Raw genomic sequence first — 20,437 nt, 5'->3', positions numbered from 1 at the left:
CCTGCGTTGCCGTGGTTGGAAGAAGCCCGGTCCAGGGTTAAGAGGTTCCCGGTCCTGAGGGTGCTCCCCTATCCCTGTCTGGGGTGCTGAGGGGTTCTGAGGGGTCCCCAGTCCCGAGTGGGGGTCCCCAGGGAGGCTGCCCCTGCCACAGGCACCTCCCTGCCCCACTCCCAGAGCTTGCGGCAGGGTTTGGGGTCCCAGCAGGTCCTGGGCTGCTCCAGGCAAGGGTCTGCGGTCCCCACCACCCTTCATCCCTCCTGCCCAAACAGCACCAACCCCCCCGCTGCTCACTGCCACTGCCGCGCTCCGGGTTCGTGGTGCCCGGCTGGGGAAGCAGGACCAGGCTCGGCTCATAAGGATGCAGCCCTGGGCTGATGCCCCGGTCACCGGAGGCCACAAGGATGGGAAGATGTTTCCTCCCTACCGAGGAGCTGCGGATCGAGGAGCTCCCTGGGGCTCCCTGACCCAAAAAGGGTCCCATTTCCCCAGAGGCGCTGTCTGAGCTGTGGCCCCTGCTCCCTGCCCGGGAATTCGGGGGTTGTTTCCCCTGGCTCAGCCTCTCAAAGCGGATTAGCACCAAATTCCTCATCGGCTTCAGCTCCCGGAGCCTCCCCACGGGTCCGGCTGCAGAACCGGGCTGAGAAACCAGCGCTTCTGAGCGAGCCGGAGCGCGGAGCTGGGCATCCTCCGGGGTCATCAATATTAATGGAGCCGATGCGCATCGCTCCCAGCCGGGCTGCCCGGGGGGATGCAGGGATTCAGGCTGAGGAATGATGCTAATTCAGTGATTACCCATTCATGTGTTCCCGCTGCTGCGGCTGCTCCTGGCCCCGCTTAATCCTCCGGTGAAGTTTCATGCTCCAGTTCCTAATCCGCAGGGAAGGGGAGGGAGATCCACAACGCGCTTCGTGCTCTAGTGGAAGGTGTCCCTGCCTGTGGCAGGGTTGGAACTGGAGGAGCTTTAAGGTCCCTTCCAACCCAAACCATTCCGTGATTCAAAAGGGCTAAAAAGCTGTTGGATCTGGGATGCCAAGGACAGAGCACGGGTGGTTTCCATGGGGCACTTCTACATCCAGCCAGCCCCAGACTTTGTTTGTAAGGCTCTGAAATACATCAAGGATCCCCTTTGGATCCTGCCTCTGCTTCCCCTGGGATTTGCTCAGCGCTGGTTTTCCACTCGCCTCCCAGATTCACACTGGGTTTTAAGCAGCCTCATGTAAATGTCGTGCTCTGGAGACCCAGATCAGGGCCATCCCTGCACCAGTGGCTGCTCCAGAGGCTGGAGGAGCTTTACTGCAGAGCTGGGAGCACTGGCAGCCATCCCGCCTCCCGAAATACCCATGGGGATGTGCCAGCCCCCCCTGTCCTGTTCCCAATCTCCGCAGGGTTCCGTGGATTGTCCCAGCCTGGAGTTCGAATACGGGGATGCTGACGGCCACGGCGCTGAGTTAGGAGGTGAGATGGGCTTTGGTGCTGTGCTGCTATTAATAGGTGCCTGCCGGGGAGGGAAAATTCCCGTGGGGAATTGAGCTCCCGGGCTGGGGGATGGATGTCGGCTGGTATCATCCTGGTGATAATAGAGCAAGAGGGGTTTATTAATAGAGGGAATGAGCAGAAGGGACGCGTGAGGACACCGGGATTGCCGGGACACGGTGACGGGCTGCAGGGGTGACGCGTCCAGGCTGGGAAATGTCACCCGTTATCGTGGGTGTCACGATGGGCAGAGGCCTCATCCTGTATCCTCCTGCTGCAGGACTGCCCCGTCACCCTGCGCGCCCCCAGCAAAGGGTTATTTATAGCTGTGAGTGTCGGGGCTGCACTCGCCGGCCTGGCTAAAGCACGTTTGCTCTGTGAGGGATCCTTCCTCCTCTGTTTCAGGACCGTTCCAGTCCCTCCTGGTGCTGCTCAGCACTGTAGGACTATGGGGATTGTATAGGAATTTATAGGAACAGGCACAACATTGGGTCCCTCCAAGTCCAGCCCCAAAATGTCCAAGTCGCTGGATGTGAAATGGGAGCCTGGGTGTTCCTGTGGTCCCTGCCTGTGCAAACTGTGACAGAAAAGTGCCCCCTAAAAGTCCCCTTGGAGATGCAGATCAAGCATCATCACTGTGGGGACAAGAGAGACATTGAGGTGCTGGAGCGGGGCCAGAGAAGGGCAGCGGAGCTGGTGCAGGGCCTGGAGCTCAAGTGTGATGTGGAACGGCTGAGGGACCTGGGGGGTTCAGTCTGGAGAAGAGAAGGCTCAGGGGGGACCTGATCGCTCCCTACAACTGCCTGACAGGAGGATGGAGCCAGGAGGGGGCTGGGCTCTGCTCCCAAGGAACAAGGGATGGGACAAGAGGAAACGGCCTCAAGCTGCACCAGGGCAGGTTTAGATGGAGCTGAGGAACAATTCCTGCCCCAGAGGGTGCTCAGGCATTGGAACAGGCTGCCCAGGGCAGTGCTGGAGTCACCGTCCCTGCAAGTGTTCACACACCGTGGAGACGAGGCCCTCAGTGCCATGGGTTAGTGGTGGCCTTGGCAGTGATGGGGAGCGGTTGGACTGGATGAGCTTAAAGGGCTTTTCCAGCCTGGCTGATTCCGTGATCCTAAGGAGGACACAGGGATGAAAATGAGGAGTTTGGCAGCACGCGGTGTCCCCAGGTTGCCCTTTGGGCTGCAGAAGGGCTCAGGGATAAGTTTAGGTCTCTGCCCCACATCTTGGGTGCTTCAGGGCCTCACAAGGAACTTGGCAATGAGGAGGCGGGTGAAGCTCCTCCAGGTCCCTGCTGACCCCTCCCTCCACCAGAGCTGTACAGCTACACCGAGGAGCCCGAGCTCAGCAGCAACAGGAGATGCTTCGAGGAGGATTTCCATGCTCAAGGTACCAGCTCTGGGCTCAGCTCGGGGGCTCGGGTGCAAGGGGACCCCCAGGGGGGCACCCCTGGTTGTGGTGTCCCTTTCCCAGTGCAGGGCAGGAGGTGGCTGGAGCTGGATGGGGCTCAGCAGAAGGCCTATGTCATGCGCCTGCTGGATGGGCTGGAGGTGGTCAACAGGGACAAGAGGCTCAAGGTGGCACGAGCCATCCTGTACCTGGCACAGGGTAAGGACCACATTCCCCAGGTGTGGATGTGGATGGGTATCTGCAGCCGGGCTTTGGCATGGGGGCTTGGGAGAAGCTTTCTGTTGGGTTTGGTCATTGCAGTGAAGCTCCTTCCCAGGATGGTCCCATGTGCTCCAGGGGCTCAAAGGCAGCTCTTCCCTAACCAACGTCTCCCTTTGGGCCTCTCCAGGGGTCTTTGGAGACTGCGATAACGAAGGTGATGTCCTGCACTGGTCTCGGCACAACTGCTTCCTCCTGTACCAGCTGGGAACCTTCACTGCCTTCCTGGAGCTCCTCAACATGGAGATTGAGTGAGAGGCTCCCACTGCCCTTGCTCTCTTCACCCTCCTTGTCCTCTTCTTCATCTTATTCTTTCTGCTTGCCCTCCACTTCCTCATCTTCTTTCTCCCTATCCTTCTGGCCCTCTTCTTCCATTCTCTTTGTCCCTATACTCCTCACCCTCTTCTTTCATCTTCTTCGTCCTCTTTCTCTTCATCTTCTTTCTGCCCATCCTCTTCACCCTCCTTCTCATTTTCTCCCCATCCTCCCCACCCTCTTCTTCCATCCTCCTGATGCTCCTCTTCTTCATCTTCTCACCCTTCCCACCCTCCTCTTTCTCCATTCTCCTCCTCCTCCTGCGTCTTCTTTCTCCCCATCCTCCTCACCCTCTTCTGTCTTCTTCACCCTCCTTCTCCTCATCTTCTTTCTCCCCATCCTCATCACCTTCCTTCTCATCTCCTCATCCTCCTCACACTCTTTCCATCCTCTTCATCTTCTCTCTCCCCATCCTTCTCACCCTCCTCTTTCTCCTTCCTCCTCCTCACTGAGGACCAGGGAGGTGCCACATCCCCAGCAGTGTCCCCACCACTGCAGACACAGGCTGGGCTGGGGGTGAGGAGCACCCTGTGCCCATGGCTGGCTCTGAGCGTGTCCCCTTCCCTGCAGCAACAGCCAGGCCTGCAGCAGCGCGCTGCGGAAGCCGGCCATCTCGCTGGCTGACAGCACGGAGCTCAGGTACCCACCTCAGCCCCACACAAAGGTGGAGGCCATGGGGACAAAGTGACCCCCTGGGGCCAGCAGCACCACCCACTGCGGTGCTGTCCCGGCAGGGTGCTGCTCAGTGTCATGTACCTGATGGTGGAGAACATCCGAGTGGAGCAGGAGACGGATCCCCCCGAGTGGAAAACCTGCCGGGAGACCTTCAGGATGGAGCTGAGTGAGCCACAGCGTTCATTGTGCCCCAAGGAGGTCCCTTGGTTGTGTGCATCAATGGGGATGGGGAATCCACTCTGAACCTGGTCCCTCTCCCCACCAGGTTTCCCTGTGCACACTGAAGAGCCGTTTGCTCTGCTGCTCTTCACGATGGTGACCAAGTTCTGCAGTGGCCACGCTCCACACTTCCCCATGAGGAAGGTTCTGCTCCTGCTCTGGAAGGTGCTTCTGGTGGGTGCAAACCCTTCCTTTTCTTCCCAGAAACCAATCATTTTGGGAATATGCAGCTTGGATGCTCCCCACTGTGCAACCATAATGAGGTTATTTGGGATGGCGCAGGAAGCTGACACCAGTTTCTTCTGGGATGGGGGTGGGATGAACCATGCAGGGGATGTGGGGTTGGGGAGAAGTGTGGAGAATGCATGGTTGGCCATGATGATTTGGAATCATGGAATGGTTTGGGTTGGAAGAGACCTTAAGATCATGTAAGGTCACGGGCAGGGACACCTTCCACTAGAGCAGGTTGCTCCAAGCCCCTGTGTCCAACCTGGCCTTGAACACTGCCAGGGATGGGGCATTTACCACTTTTGGGGGCAGATCTTGAAGGCCTTTTCCAACCTGTCTCGTTCTATGGTCCTATGATTCCACGAACCAGTGCATGGTGTCTTCATCCTCAACTGTGACATGGGGTTTCATCCATCTCCTTTGATGGCCTCAAAGTGCTGCTCCCCTGGAAGCCCACAAGAGCCACGCACTCGGGGTGGGCTGTCTCTGCTCCTGCTCTCTCATGTCTCCCGTTGGTCCCTAGTTCACGCTGGGTGGATTTGAAGCCCTGCAGGAGCTGAAGGTGCAGAAGCGCGAGGAGCTGGGGCTGCCGCCGCTGCCGGAGGACAGCATCCAGGTGATGCGCAGCATGCGCGCAGCTTCGCCTCCGACCTGCTCCATCGAGCTGGTGGAGCAGCAGCAGCAGAAGCGGGGAGGACACCGCAGCCGGAGGGTGAGAGCGGCTGCATCCTCCTGGAGCATGGCCCAGGATGCGTTGACAATGGGGACCATCATTTAGTCAAAGAGTCAATCTGTGCTTGGGAGCGTGGTTCTCTTTCCTCCCCATGTTTCCAGTTGCATGGAATCCCAGACTGGTTTGTGTTGGAAGGGACCTTAAAGCTCATCCAGTTCCAACCCCTGCCACAGGCAGGGACACCTTCCACTAGAGCAGGTTGCTCCAAGCCCTTGTGTCCAACCTGGCCTTGAACACTGCCAGGGATGGGGCAGCCACAGCTTCTCTGGGCACCCTGTGCCAGCGCCTCAGCACCCTCACAGGGAAGAACTTCTGCCTAAGAGCTCATCTCAGTCTCCCCTCTGGCAGGTTAAAGCCATTCCCCTTGTCCTGTCCCTACAGGCCCTTGTCCAAAGCCCCTCTCCAGGTTTCCTGTAGCCCCTTTAGGCACTGGAGCTGCTCTAAGGTCTCCCCTTAAGGAGCCTTCTCTTCTCCAGGCTGACCCAGCCCAGCTCTCTCAGCCTGGCTCCAGAGCAGAGCTGCTCCAGCCCTCACAGCATCTCCATGGCCTCCTCTGGCCTCGCTCCAACAGCTCCACGTCCCTCTTGTGCTGCTGCCCCAGAGCTGGGTCAGGACTGCAGGAGGGGTCTCCTTGGAGCACAGCAGAGGGGCAGGATCCCCTCCCTGAGCTGCTGCTCACGCTCTGGGGGTGCAGCCCTGCACACGGAGGGGTTCTGGGCTCAAGCGCACACTGAAGCTGGGTCATGGGGAGCTTCTCATCGATCAGTTTCAGTTGCAGCCAATCAGTCCTGTGATGCTTTTGATCCAGAGGAAGCGAGAGGATGTCCTGACCTTATGGCAAAGGGCTGATAAGCACCAAGGAGCAAACCACTCCCAGCAAGCTCGTCTTTATTTAGCCCCACTCTCTGAGTTGCTGTGCTATGATCTGAGAATGAAAATGCCTCTTGCTGGGGGAGAGATGTCGGATGGTAGATACAAAAGTTAAGATGGAAAATGGGGTCACACCTCTTAGAACAGCAATGTTAGAGGTACAGAGAGGGTTATTCCTTGTCCAGGCTCTGGGGGCAAGAGCTAGGAGGGAAACCTCATCTGGGGAACATCTGGAAGCTTGATCCTTCTGGTATGGAATCATCTGGGAGGGAAATAAAACCCATGGAGTGACTTGAATTTCTCCTTCCCCTTCTGCTGCAGCCCCTGGTGAAGCAGGACAGCCTGGACATCTACAATGAGAGAGACCCCTTCAAGAACGATGAAGCAGGAGTGGATGAAGAGGAGAACGATGACGTGGACAGCGGGCTCGAGGGGGAGCTGGACCTGATGGAGCGGGATGCGGTTATCCCCGCCATGCCGGCTCAGCGCCTGCCTATTGAAAGGGTGTCATTCCCCAAAGGGCTCCCCTGGGCCCCCAAAGTCAGGTAAAAGCCTCTGGTGTCATTGTCATCCTGCCCGGGGGCTCCTTGCAGGTGAGGGTCAGCCTGTGGCAAGTTGGACTGAGGTGACTCCGCTTGTCTCGGTTGGGCCTTTCTGGGCTGGGTTTGGCTGAGCTCCTCCCCAGGCTTTACCAGCCAAGGCACTAAGTGCCAATCCCACCTTGGATATCCCAGCTGTACTGGGAAGGAGGCTTGTGCTGGAGTGCTATGGGAGCAGGGTCAGCTTTCCCAGCCGGCACCAGTGGATCTTGGTAGGGCAAAGTTCTGGACTAATCATCTTGGGAACTGGTTCAGGACATTGCCTCTTGCTTGTTGAGGGGGACTCTTGTGTTGCCAGATGAAGTGGCCTTGCTCTAAGGTGAAAAATGGGAGAGAAAAGATAAAGAGGATCTTTAAAGAAGAATAAAGAAGTTGGTGCTTTCCCTTCCTAAGACCAATCCTGCTGCACATGATATGGGGGAGCATTAGGAAAAGGAGGTGACAACCTCTGCCCCTTTCCCTCTATCTAATCCAAGTGAGCTTTTTTGCTGTTGATCCAAAACCTGGATTTAATCCAATATCTTTAACACACAAAAGCATCTTTCTGATGTGGGAGCAGTGCCAGGGTGAAGTGTGTCCATCCAGAGCACTCCTCGCATGGACACAGCAAGAGCTGGTGTCCCACATGCGCCTCTGTACACGTGGTGCTGTCACTCCATGTAACTTCATGCTCGTTTGCCTGGGCTGGTGCCTGAAGCCCAGCTGGGTTCTCTGTGCCTGTGGGAGCCTTGGCTCTTGCTTCATGTCCTGCTTGTAGTGCTGAGACCCTTGGCTGGTTCTCATGAATGATGCTCAAGGTGGACAAGGTGTCCGGTGGCTCTCGGAGCAGCTCGTGCTGTGCCACACTGCACAGACAACATTTGGTCACTCAGAGGGAGCAGATGCTGCTTGGGGATGCATGTGGTGGAGGCCTTGGCAGCTTGGATTCAGTGGTCTTAAAGGTCTTTTCCAACCTGGTTCATTCTATGTGCTAGGAGTATAGAGAGTGGATTAGGAGCTGGTGGCAGAGAGCTCCTCTCCATTTACTTGCAGCTCCCATGGGGTTGCACACCAAATACAGCTGGTTTTGGTCCACGTTGATCCCAACCCATGAGAGCAATGGGGGTTCTGTGCCACTGCTATTAAGACCTCTAGAAATCAATCCTAGACAGCTCCAAGGCTCTTGCTAGCCCCACACTGTCCTTTCTGAGCAGCGCAGGCTGCAATGTGCTGTAAGTCCAACCTTCTCCTTGTGTTTGTTCCTCCGCTGCTCCATCAGACAGAAAGACATCGAGCATTTCCTGGAAGCAAGCAGGAACAAATTCATCGGATTCACGCTGGGACAGTGAGTGTTTCATGTGTGGGTCCAGCCAAGTCCATCCCATGGCTCCCATCAGTGCAGTTTAACTGGTGAGAGGTGTCCACAAAGGCTTTATGGCCTCAATCAGCCCAAGGCACGGGTGGGATGAGGCAGAGCTGGGTTCACTGCAGCAGCGCACTCGGGGTTATAGAAACACGTTCTTGGAGATGCTGATCTTCAAGCACCTCTTGCTATTTAAAGTGAGACCTAGCCCAGAATAGGTGACCCCTGGCCCAAAGCCTGAGACCAGTTTGATGTGGGAGGGAGTCGGGACAATCTGGTACCCACAGCAGATGCCCCAGTTTGAATGCATCAAATCATCCTGGTGTGGCCCTTTTCAGGTCTCTGTGCAGAGACCTGATTTCACCCCAGTTCTTCACCCTGATGTCCTCTTCTGTAGTGCAGGCTTTGCTGGGAGGAGGTTGGGCAGCTCCTGCCACCTCGCCCAGCCCCTGACCCGTCGGGGATGTGTTCAGTAGACTCCAGGCTCCCTCTTTCACCCTGCCTGACATGGAAGTGTTTGAACACAGATCCCCTTCCCAGCCTTGCATTTACTGTTTTCCTCCTCCACAGAGACACTGAGACCCTCATAGGGCTCCCACGGCCCATCCATGAGAGCGTGAAGACCCTGAAGCAGGTGAGGTGGTGGCTCCATGCGTGGTGCAGCAGCCCAAAAAGCCTCGCTGAGCAGCAGTCAGCTTCTCTAACCTCATTCCCTGCTAGTTTTGCTCCCTAGCACTCAGGAGATGTTCTGAGGTGGGATCAGACCCATGGGGATCGTTGGCCAAGGTCACTAAGGTTCTAGGGGAATTGTAGGGCATCAGGTCTTATCCACATCAACTTAGTGATACAGGACTTAGAAGGAGTTTCAACTTCCGAGGACGTAGGTTCTCAGCCCACAATAAATGGGAATTTCATGGGAATTTAGCCTTCTACTCCTCTTCATTCAGTCTGAGCTCTTCCTCTCCCTGCCTTGGGAAGTCCATCTGAATCCAGTCGAGGTCTGAACATCTTGAGAGGGGCTGGATGTCCAGCACATGCAGCGTGGGATCCTCATGGCTGGAGCACAGTTACTGGAGGGAGTAAGAAAATCCCTTCTAGTTCATTATCCCAGGAAAAGCTTCTGGAGCTTCTTGCAGGAATTGGGGCAAAGAAAGGAAAACTGAGTCCTCACTGCAATTCCAAGTGGATTGTCCAGCACGTGGGCTTCCCCTTTATATAGGGATATAGCATTGCTGTGTCCTGGTGAGCATTTACCGTGTGCTTTGAAGGTGACAGACTGGTTTTGGACATACATGCCCAGACCCGTGCTGTTCCCGAGGGGAAGCATGGCCAGCCTTGGCTCCTGGAGCGCTCCACATGGAATGAGATACCTCCAATTGCCTACTGGCCCTACCTAAGCTCTGGATTGCCTTTTGGAGATTGTCCCTCTTCATTTACTTACAGGGAGATGCTAGAAGGAGTAGGTGGAAGTAATCAAAGGCATCGTGTGAGGGGCTTCAGGGACAGGGATGTCCACATAAAGATGAGTTCTCCACACACCTAACTCAGATATAGGTGAAATGAGCAACTGTTGTCATCACTGCCTGTGTCCCATCCCTCACTTGTGGTATTCCTCTGCCTCTGTCTGTGTGTTTTGCCAGCACAAATACGTTTCCATCTCAGACATCCAGATCAAGAACGAGGAGGAGCTGGAGAAGTGCCCCATGTCGCTGGTAAGAGGTTGCTGCACCCCGCACTAGATAGATGGGTTTCCAAGGCGCCACAGAAATCTGTATGTCTCCATGATCCTTAGGACACACTTTGGATGCTCTTTATTCTAGAGGTCCATATCTTGGTCAAATGTAGCAGTGGAGAAAGGCCCGGAGCTCCCTGCAGTCAGTGTAGAGCTATGTCCAGTCCTCAGGCTGGGTTTGATGGAGTTTCTGACGTACCCCACGTGTGGGCTGGAAATGCTTCATCTTCCCTTGTTTCTCATGTTTCCCTGTGCTACAGGGGGAAGAGGAAGTCCAGGAAACCCCCTGTGAGGTCTTGTATCGAGCGATGTTGTACAACCTTCCCCAGTATATGGTAAGATTGTGGTTCTTACAAGCAAAGAGCTTCTGAGTGGGGAATGATGCCAAGCTGTGGATTCGGAGCTTAGCATGGGGCTGAATGGACTGGAATGGTGGGATTCCGGTGCATATCCAGAGCAGAGTTGGGTGGAAAGCACAGTCCAAGAGGAGGGATTCAGAGGATCAAGGGGTGTAGATACGCAGGGACATGGTCAGATGGTTGGAGACAGGTCAGTGGCTGGAAAATGGGATGTCTGCAGAGGAGTGGGAACAATCCTGCCCTGTGGCAGGGGGCTGGAATTAGATGGTCTTTATGGCCTGGCTGTGCAGGGTATAAACAGAGAGGCTGAGCCTTGGCTTAGTCAGTCCCCCACGGTGAGCAGAGCTTGGGCTGGTGAAGCCCGATTGAGTTGGCTTGAAGTTGTGTGGTTCCAGCAAGGGAAGGAGAAGGAAGGAATATCCCATCCTGGGACCATCCCTCCCTGCCTGCTCTCTCCTGCAGATAGCGTTGCTGAAGATCCTCCTGGCTGCAGCTCCCACCTCCAAAGCCAAGACCGACTCCATCAACATCCTGGCAGATGTGTTGCCTGAAGAGATGCCGTAAGTCCCTGACGGGGTAGTCACCATCCATCCCAGCTCTGCCACGAGGTCTTGGGCAGAGCAGGAGAGCTGGGGCTTGCCAATAGGTTTTGGAGGCTCCAGATTTGGGGATAGCTCTTTGGATAGTGGTAAATGCCCCATCCCTGGCAGTGTTCAAGGCCAGGTTGGACACAGGGGCTTGGAGCAACCTGCTCTAGTGGAAGGTGTCCCTGTCCGTGGCAGGGGTTGGAACTGGGTGAGCTTTAAGGCCCCTTCAACCCAAAACACGCTGTGATTCTATGAAATGAGAATCCAAGGGGGAAGCGAAGGTCCCCGTTTCTTTGGAGCTTGTCCAGATGAATATGAACTCTCAGTCCCTTTGTCCTCCTCGCTCCCATTCCCACTGTGCTGTTGCCTTCTTCCCTCCATCCCAGCATCACCGTTCTCCAGAGCATGAAGCTGGGGATTGATGTGAACAGACACAAGGAGATCATCGTGAAAAGCATCTCGGCTTTGCTGCTGCTGCTCCTCAAGCACTTCAAGCTGAACCACATCTACCAGGTGAGGCTCAGCCATCGCCAAGTCATCTTGAAGCCAATGGGACCTGATAGATCCTGTCCTAAACAGACCTCTCCAGGGTGGGTTTCCATGAGGAGCTGCAGATCACTTTCCATAGCAGTGAATCCTGGTTGTGGGCCAGGATTTGTGTTAGGGGTAAGGTTGCAGGCAGGGATAACCTGCTGCAGTGTATCTCAGACTGTGTTTTGACAGGATTGTTTCCACTCACATGGAAGGAGTTTTCCAGCTTCTGGAAAAACACTGTGGCTGATTTAGGAGCTATCACAAGCACAAACCTCCCTGATCGAGGGGGAAGGGGACTGGGGTTAGACAAGGCTGCCTTTTGCTCTGTCTTCTTCAATGACCAGAAATAGAGGTGGGCAGGACCTCATGGGGTCAGCTAATCTGGTCCTGGGTCCCTCGGCGGGATCAAGTTCTTGGGTTCCAGTTTCAACATAGATGCAATCTGATTTCTGTTTCATCTGCATGGCACCCATTGAACTGCACCCACATGAGGGCTTAGAGCTGTGGCCTGGGCCAAGTTCCCACCATTTTCCAAGTCAAACAATGAGTTTTTAATGGTTTTACCTTCCTTTTAAAGGTTTCAGCATGGTGCAAACCCACCTGTGTTGGGAGGCCCATTGATAGTTATCTGAGGATTATAGTGGATTAAATATTATATATTGATAGATAAATATTACATATTGAATTGGATAAATGAAACAAGCCCCCACTTCTTTACAACCCTGCATTGGTTCTGGGTGCCCCAAATGCCTTCACTGATTTTTCTCACTTCAGTCGCAAACCAGCTCCTCTCATTATTCCTCCATGGCAGGACCCTGGCAGTCTGCAGCTAAGTCTGGAAAAGGCTCTGGGGGTTTCTCCCCTTGATTCTGCTTTTGTGTCTACTTTTGGGTGAGCCGTCAGCATTGGAAGCAGTTCCAGTGTCTGAAGGGGGCTACAAGGATGTTGCAGAGGGACTCTTCATCAGGGACTGTAGTGATAGGACAAGGGGTGATGGGTTCAAACTGAAACAGGGGAAGTTCAGGTTGGAGATAAGGCAGAAGTTCTTCCCTGTGAGGGTGCTGAGGCGCTGGCACAGGGTGCCCAGAGAAGCTGTGGCTGCCCCACCCCTGGCAGTGTTCAAGGCCAGGTTGGACACAGGGGCTTGGAGCAACCTGCTCTAGTGGAAGGTGTCCCTGCCCGTGGCAGGGGTTGGAAGTGTATGAGCTTTAAGGTCCCTTCCAACCCAAATCAGTCTGGGACTCTAAACCACTTCCATAAAGTTTGTGTGCCCACTCTATGCAAAAAGAGTTTTCCATCTGGTGGGAGCTGCTGCACATGATGCAAACCTTATACAGCAGCTTCTGCAAGGGGCAGATGGTCTGTGAGGTTCTAGAGAAAACCACAAAGACTCATTTACTCCTGGCTGGAAATGGGTTTCCATTCCCAGGTGATGCTCCCAGTTATTCTAGCTAACGTTTGACCCATTTTACTTCTCCTCCTCAGTTTGAGTACGTGTCCCAACATTTGGTGTTTGCCAACTGCATCCCGCTGATCCTGAAGTTCTTCAACCAAAACATCATGTCTTATATCACTGCCAAAAACAGGTACAACCACCTCTGGGGAACACAGAGGTGATAGAGAAGAGTGGCTTTGCGAATGAGGAACCCTAACATGTGCATGTGTGGTGGGACCAAGTGACCCCTGGTCCCTAGCATGGCTTTGGGGCATACACTCTCCACTACAGGAATGTACCGTAGGGGAGCAAATCCCTTCTGCTTAATGGGCAGGACTGGACGGGGGTTCCCACTCTCTCACTGGACTATTACAATACACACAGACCTGTCTGCCTTGCTGCAGGGGGCTTGTTTTAATCTTTACATGGACTCCTGGACAGCAGCCCAGTGCCAATGGGCATCTGTGGGCCACTGCTTCCAAAAGGCCAGATGGGACAGAGTGTTCTAGGTCCTTTCTACTGCCTATAATTCATCTTCCCTGGGTTCTCCAGATTCTGCATAGATGTCACTGTCTCTTACTTCTGGCTATGTTAAGTCTGTGTAGGGGCTGGCTTGGTTACTGTAGGTCAGTGTAGGAACTGACAGCAAAACTGCAGAAGCTCCCCATGACCTGGCTTCAGTGTGTGCTTGAGCCCAGAACCTCCTGTGTGCTGGGCTGCACCCCCAGAGCGTGAGCAGCAGCTCAGGGAAGGGATCCTGCCCCTCTGGGATTCTGTGTCTGGATCCAGTCTGGGATTCTGTGAACTCTTTCACAGCTCAGGAGGACTGGGTAGGATTTCCCTGCTCAGAGGGGAGCACTGCAGGGGATGTTGCCATTGGAATGATGAAAAGATCCTTTTTGCTTCTTTTTGATGCTCTTCTTGTTGCTTTTGAAACTGCCTGTGTACCCTGGTCTGTCTCCTGCATGCTGCGGTTGTGTATGTGCGAGAAGGCCCACATGAAAAAATAGACAGCAATACATTAATTCACTTGGTAATAATAACTTCTGCTTTCGGTTCTGTGCTTTAACATCACATAAGTGATGAGGAAACATAGCTCAGCAGCGCTTTGCTCCCTCCTCTGCTTTCTGATGGAGGCTGCACAGGCAGGATACACACCTGGAAAATGAGGTTGGGTTTGCTGCTGGATGCTCTGATCCAGGGAGGTTTAACTGCTCCTGCCGGAAACCAGACGTCTCCATTGTATCCTAAGATCTGTTTTGTTGTTAGTTTTCCTTCCTTTTGATAAATATGCATATGAAAAACTGATCTATCGTGTCTTAATGGATCCAAATCCTTCGAGTCCCTATTAATGCACTCAGGATGCGCATTGGAGCCAGGAGGAATCAACATGCTCCATTAAGCTGAGACACGAGGCAGTGGTGAGTCTGGGAGCCCATTTGGATGCCATCCATGCAGCTGGAATGCAGAGGGAAGCACATCCATGGCACTGGCCTCAGGCTGCTTCACGTGCCCAATGTGGAGATGGTATTCCTCCCAATCCAAACTCCTTGCTGCATAAGGCAGCGCTGCCATTGCAATTCCAGCCCCAGGGACAGTGAAGTTACACATTGCTGGGCACAATCATAGAGATCATCAAAAGTTACTTTGATGTGTACCTGGTTTTAACAAGTCCCTTCTTTCCCATCTTCCACAGCATCTCTGTCCTGGATTATCCTCATTGTACAGTCTATGATCTGCCCGAGCTCACTGCAGAAAGCCTGGTAAGCAGCACAGACAGGGTCTTATTAACTAGTACTGCTGTACGTGAGAGGGTGAGGAAGGATTTCTGCTTCCTCTGTTCTAACTTCCTTTTACTGTAATCCCAGACATTCCCAAAATTAGACTTTTTTTCCCCTCCAGACCTGACAATTCCTCCCATCACTCACTCTGAGGAGGAGGCAGTGCTGGTGGTGTGCACCCCATGTAATAGTTGGGTTTAGAGTTTCTCCTTTGGCTTCTCCAAGAGAGAACCATCTTTTAAAAGGGTTTGTCCAGAGGCCATTGCCTCCCAGGTTTAAATTGCTGTGAGTGCTCCTAAGAGGCCAGTAGATTAAGGAATGAACCAAATTCCCTATGGAGAGGAGCGTGAGTGTTACAGAGAAGAGCCTAAGTGTTATGGACACCGGCCAGCGCAATGGGCTGTGTGGATACACACACTACAGAGGAGACATTAATGCTGGCAGGTTCCTACCTGCAGTAATTCAAGTGCAGAGTAGGGTGGACTTGGAGAGGGACAAGCTTTGGGGTTAATGGGGAGAGGGAGCAGAGGGAAGTGAGACCATAAATGATGCAGGGATCATTAGGAAAGAGCCTGACTCAAGCCAGTCTCTACAGGGATGCTCTCATCTTGCCTGGCTGCTAACATCTTAAGCCTGTGTTGTTTTCCTTAGCAGCGTAAGGGCTAAAATCATTAAAATTAGTGATTTTCCCTTGTTCCTATGAGCCAAAGTTACTCTTGAATCCCTTTAAGGCAGAGCTCAGCCAGCAGAGCCAAACTGGTTTCATTGGATCTGTAGCCACAGCATTTCTGATGTGCTGCTCTGATGCAAATCCCTGCTGTGAGCTGATTATGTCACATCAACTTTATATAAAACCCTGTGCTGGCTGTGGATAGGTGTGGGACCATGGAATCATGGAATGGTTTGTGTTGGAAGGGATCCTAAAGCTCCTCCAGCTCCAACCCCCTGCCACAGGCAGGGACACCTTCCACTAGAGCAGGTTGCTCCAAGCCCCTGTGTCCAACCTGGCCTTGAACACTGCCAGGGATGGGGCAGCCACAGCTTCTCTGGGCAGTTCAGTGCCTCCTCACACATAGGCAGTGAGCTGGTTCCTCACCACTGTCCCACCACCTTCCCATCAGTGCTTCTTGCCTCCCTTTGGGTGCCTGCTCTGGGTGACAGCTCCTGGACATCACCTCCCTCCTTACCAAAGGGGTCAGTGCCCTGTTCTGATCCATGCTGGTGGCTGGGTGTCCTGCCCAGGCTCCCTTTCCTCCAGCCCTGCCAGGCTCTCATCAATCCTATCCCGGCCCGATGGGGACATCTAGTGACACATCGCAGCGTGCTCCGGTGCCTCAAGCTTACCCTTACGTTTACAATCAGCTTTATGGCTGTAGAAGACTGAACTTCTTAGGGAAAATATTCCCAGTTATCCTTTCCCAGTAGGGCCTAGTTCCCAGTTTGGAGCTGTGGCATTAACGGACAGTGCCTCATCGGCTCATCGAGGTGTTAGCCTCATGGGAGACTCATTTAATGAGGAAATACGTGGAAGCCAACTTGAATTTTACCACCTGTGTCCATCTTTGGGAGGACACCCACGAATGCAAGGATTTAATAGACACTAAAATTTAAACCTAAAGCAAGGACAAGCTTTGGAGTTAACAGGGAGGAGGATCAGAGGGAAGGGAAACCATAAATGATGTGGGAGTTGTTAGGAAGGAGCATGCACTTGTGCACATATTTGTATTGCTTCAGCCACCATTTTAGGTGTCGTTTTAGTGGTTTTTGAACACTCTGATGCAGTGATTTTTAACATCACAGCTGTAACTCATTTCTTAGCTCATCTAAAAGATGGTTAAAACAGGCTGAGAGAGCTGGGCTGGGTCAGCCTGGAGAAGAGAAGGCTCCTTAAGGGGAGACCTTAGAGCAGCTCCAGTGCCTAAAGGGGCTCCAGGAAACCTGGAGAGGGGCTTTGGACAAGGGCCTGTAGGGACAGGCCAAGGGGAATGGCTTTAACCTGCCAGAGGGGAGACTGAGATGAGCTCTTAGGCAGAGGATGGAAAGACTCTCACTTACTTGAAGCTATAGAGACAACATGACATGGGTGACAAGAATAAACCCAGTGGCCCATGAGATGGGAATTAGCTTATTCTCCTGGGGTCTGTTTGGAAAACTACTTGGTGCAGAGGGAGCAGACTAGGACTGGGCACAGGTATGAAACTGCACAGATCCTGCTCCTGAGCTGGCACCCCCAGAGCTCCATGCAGCATCCATGAGCACCTTGGTGACACCTCGGTGACATCCCCGCTCCTGTGCACAGGAGCCTCCAGCACAGGCACAGTCTCTGCTGGCAGGAAGGTGTTTGCTCAGAGTGGCTTTTACCAACTCCCAGCGTTAAGTGAACAAGAAGTGCCTCTGCCTTAGTTTGCCTCTAAACGTTCTACATACAAAAGCATTTTACCAGCTTACTGAAGTGATGGTTTGGTGCTTAAGAACAAAGGCATGAGGCTGGCAGGTTTATCTTGGGTAAATCACATTTCAAAGCTGGGTTTGACACTGACAGAAGGGGCTCTCTGGGGTCATCCCCAAGCTCCTCCCGAGGATGCCCAGAACGTGGATCATGCACTGGGCTGCTGTTTTGCCAAGCGTTGTTAAGGCTGGAGCTTGCTGTAACTTGTTTTCAGCCTTATCCCCAAAGAGGTTCTTTGTGGGACACTTGTGCTGTGCCCAGCACTGTTCAGACATAAAGCGAGTTACTGCAGGGGTGGAATTGCTGCTCACAGGCACTGTTTATGCAAGATGGAGCTTGGGGTGCTTCTATTAAACTGATATCTAAAGCAATCCATCAGCTGCCCTCAAGCTGGAGAGGATCTGTGTTGCAGCAAAGCCATGTCCTCCTGATGCAGACCCTGCTGTGTCACCCTGCGTGGTTGTGTGATTCCCTTCTATTTGCCTGTAAAATGTCCACAAAGCATGTGGTAATTCATGAATTAATGCTATATAATTGACCAGACCTGCCCTCTGAGCAGTGGTGAGCACTGTAATGTGCTCTGTGGCTGTAAACAAGGAATCCAAATGTACCACTATAGAGGTTTCCCATGCTGGGATAATGTGATTTATCTGAGCTCTGACTCAAAGTGCTGATCACATCCCAGCCTCTCTGGATGGGTTTCCCTGGAATCTCCTGGCTTGTCAGCAGCCTGATGAGAACCCAAGTGAGGAGGCAGCTCCTCTGCTCATCTCCAGCAGAAATAAGACTTGTGCAGGCAGTGAAAAGGAAGGTTTTCTGCACAAGGGCATCCCTGTGGCGGTGCTGTTGAACCCTGCACTAGGGTTAAGCTTTTCCTTCTCCTCTTGCAGGAAGCTGGAGACAACAACCAGTTCTGCTGGAGAAACTTATTCTCCTGCATTAACTTGCTGAGGATTCTCAACAAGCTGACCAAGTGGAAGCACTCAAGGACGATGGTGAGGGGATGTCCGGCCTTCCTGAGACCTGCTCTGTGCTGCCAGTGTTGAACCTCGAGTGTGTCCTGGCTCTATGCTGTGGGCTTCAGCCCAGCCTCCCTGCTGAGAGCTTGTTCTGGCAGTGCTGGAGCTTCTGCTGCTTCATCATGTGCTCATTTTTCTGTCACAGATTGAGCTATAAATGCAGAAGTAGGTTTTTGTCTGCAAATAACACTGATTTCTATGACCCATAAGCTGCAGGCAGCAAATGTTGGTTATGTTTATAGGATCCCAGGCTGGTTTAGAAGGGACCTTAAAGCTCCTCCAGTTCCAACCCCCCGCCACAGGCAGGGACACCTTCCACTAGAGCAGGTTGCTCCAAGCCCCTGTGTCCAACCTGGCCTTGAACACTGCCAGGGATGGGGCAGCCACAGCTTCTCTGGGCACCCTGTGCCAGCGCCTCAGCACCCTCACAGGGAAGAGCTTCTGCCTAAGAGCTCATCTCTGTCTCCCCTCTGGCAGGTTAAAGCCATTCCCCTTGGCCTGTCCCTACAGGCCCTTTTCCAAAGCCCCTCTCCAGGTTTCCTGTAGCCCCTTTAGGCACTGGAGCTGCTCTAAGGTCTCCCCTTCAGGAGCCTTCTCTTCTCCAGGCTGACCCAGCCCAGCTCTCTCAGCCTGGCTCCAGAGCAGAGCTGCTCAACCCTCTGATCATGTTGAACCCTCCTGTTCTTCCTGCTAGGGGTCTGGACCATTTGTGTCCCAGGTGTTCATGCCCAAATCCTCACAGGCAGTGCTCACATGGCTTCCTTGAACACACTGCATCAATCTCTGCTGATTTCTTGACAGATGCTGGTAGTCTTTAAGTCAGCCCCGATACTGAAGCGAGCTCTGAAGGTGAAGCAGGCGATGATGCAGCTCTATGTCCTCAAGCTGTTGAAAATCCAGACCAAATACCTAGGCCGCCAGTGGAGGAAGAGCAACATGAAAACCATGTCAGCCATCTACCAGAAGGTGCGGCACCGCATGAACGATGACTGGGCTTACGGCAACGGTGAGTAGTGCTGGGAAGCATCCCCCCTGCATGTGGAGCTGCAATTGGATCACAGGGGGGTTGGTGTGGTTTGGACCTCATAAACTTGTTTGGGTCAATGTTGGGGATTGTTTTCTGAAGCTTTAAGGCACCATCAGGAGGGAAAAAATTGTTGGCATGACAGAAGGTGGGAATAATCAGATCAGGATGGACACGGTCAGCTTAGGTCTCCAAGATGAGTTTCTACCAAGCCCAGGCCTGTGCTTTTTGCATTCCGAACTCACTTTGGCCATCAAGGTGCTAAATGATGTTGGTATTCCCACCACATGTGTGTACTTAGGATGGTCATGGGGCGATAATCTGACTGGTGGCTCTGCAGACCACACCTGAGAAACAACAGAGTTATGTCCCAGCGCTGTGGGTACTTGGAATCCTTGAGCTCAGCTGAGATGTGCCGGTCTGTTTAAACAGCTCTTACCTAGTCAGGCAGGAGGGGTGGAACTGGATGATCTTAAGGTCCTTTCCATCCCTAACTATTCTATGATTCTATAAGACAGGAATAGAAAGTATTAAAATATCTTTTCACCTCAATAAGACAGACCTACATTTCTGATCTGTATCTCCTACTTACAAAGGATTAAGTAGAAAACTTGGGCAGCATTCCTGCTGCAAAAGAAAGCAGAAGTAAAAGCCTAATATCTTCTTTACAAGAGATAAAAGCACTATGTTAGGGTGCTCAACTGTAAAAGATAGAAATCAATGTTTGAAGCCCTCTGTGCTTTGATACTGATGATACCACTGTGACATTAATACAGAAGAGTTAAACATTAGACTTGATATTTTTAATTTCACTCTAAGGATGGTGGAGTTCCTAACATGAAGGGACTGACTCTGGAGATTCCAGAGAGGAACTCTGCATCAGGGCCTGTAGGGACAGGCCAAGGGGAATGGCTTTAACCTGCCAGAGGGGAGACTGAGATGAGCTCTTAGGCAGAAGCTCTTCCCTGTGAGGGTGCTGAGGCGCTGGCACAGGGTGCCCAGAGAAGCTGTGGCTGCCCCATCCCTGGCAGTGTTCAAGGCCAGGTTGGACACAGGGGCTTGGAGCAACCTGCTCTAGTGGAAGGTGTCCCTGCCCGTGGCAGGGGTTGGAACTGGAGGAGCTTTAAGGTCCCTTTCAACCCAAACCAGTCTGGGATTCTGTGACTGGGGACTTCCTTCTGTCCTTTTACTGGGATTTCTGTCCTGCCTCTCTCACATGCTGATGGTTCCCTGTGGGATATAGCACAGCAGAAGGGCTTCTTTTTGCCACTAACAGGATACAGCTATTGGATACCACCTGCCTTATGTGACTTAAATAGCTTGAGCTCTACATGTGCCAAAGCAGCAGGAAAAGACTTACCCATGTCAGCTGCCCTGGAGCAAGGGTTTGCC

At 53.1% G+C, this 20,437-nt stretch overlaps 1 protein-coding gene across 2 annotated transcripts in view; it reads left to right on the top strand.

The window, feature by feature from the left end:
* The first annotated feature begins 2,803 nt into the window (after nucleotides 1-2,803).
* Nucleotides 2,804-20,437, top strand: part of STRIP2 (striatin interacting protein 2) — a 31,871-nt gene continuing 14,237 nt past the window's right edge. The window contains exons 1-18 of one of the 2 annotated variants that reach the window (XM_080620585.1): nucleotides 2,804-2,865; nucleotides 2,950-3,084; nucleotides 3,275-3,395; nucleotides 4,030-4,098; nucleotides 4,194-4,300; nucleotides 4,400-4,527; nucleotides 5,105-5,293; nucleotides 6,506-6,729; nucleotides 8,042-8,107; nucleotides 8,696-8,759; nucleotides 9,766-9,837; nucleotides 10,118-10,192; nucleotides 10,679-10,776; nucleotides 11,190-11,316; nucleotides 12,823-12,923; nucleotides 14,469-14,535; nucleotides 17,893-17,997; nucleotides 18,823-19,027. In XM_080620585.1, coding sequence (XP_080476711.1) covers nucleotides 3,003-3,084; nucleotides 3,275-3,395; nucleotides 4,030-4,098; nucleotides 4,194-4,300; nucleotides 4,400-4,527; nucleotides 5,105-5,293; nucleotides 6,506-6,729; nucleotides 8,042-8,107; nucleotides 8,696-8,759; nucleotides 9,766-9,837; nucleotides 10,118-10,192; nucleotides 10,679-10,776; nucleotides 11,190-11,316; nucleotides 12,823-12,923; nucleotides 14,469-14,535; nucleotides 17,893-17,997; nucleotides 18,823-19,027 — 1,900 coding nt within the window. In that variant the 5' untranslated portion in view covers nucleotides 2,804-2,865; nucleotides 2,950-3,002. The remainder of the gene's footprint in view (nucleotides 2,866-2,949; nucleotides 3,085-3,274; nucleotides 3,396-4,029; nucleotides 4,099-4,193; nucleotides 4,301-4,399; nucleotides 4,528-5,104; nucleotides 5,294-6,505; nucleotides 6,730-8,041; nucleotides 8,108-8,695; nucleotides 8,760-9,765; nucleotides 9,838-10,117; nucleotides 10,193-10,678; nucleotides 10,777-11,189; nucleotides 11,317-12,822; nucleotides 12,924-14,468; nucleotides 14,536-17,892; nucleotides 17,998-18,822; nucleotides 19,028-20,437) is intronic. The other variant, XM_080620584.1, reaches the window with a different exon arrangement.

Source organism: Psittacula echo (genome assembly GCF_963264785.1).
Source record: "Psittacula echo genome assembly, chromosome: 1".
Taxonomy (NCBI): domain Eukaryota; kingdom Metazoa; phylum Chordata; class Aves; order Psittaciformes; family Psittacidae; genus Psittacula; species Psittacula echo.
This window is presented reverse-complemented; position numbering and strand designations above follow the sequence as displayed.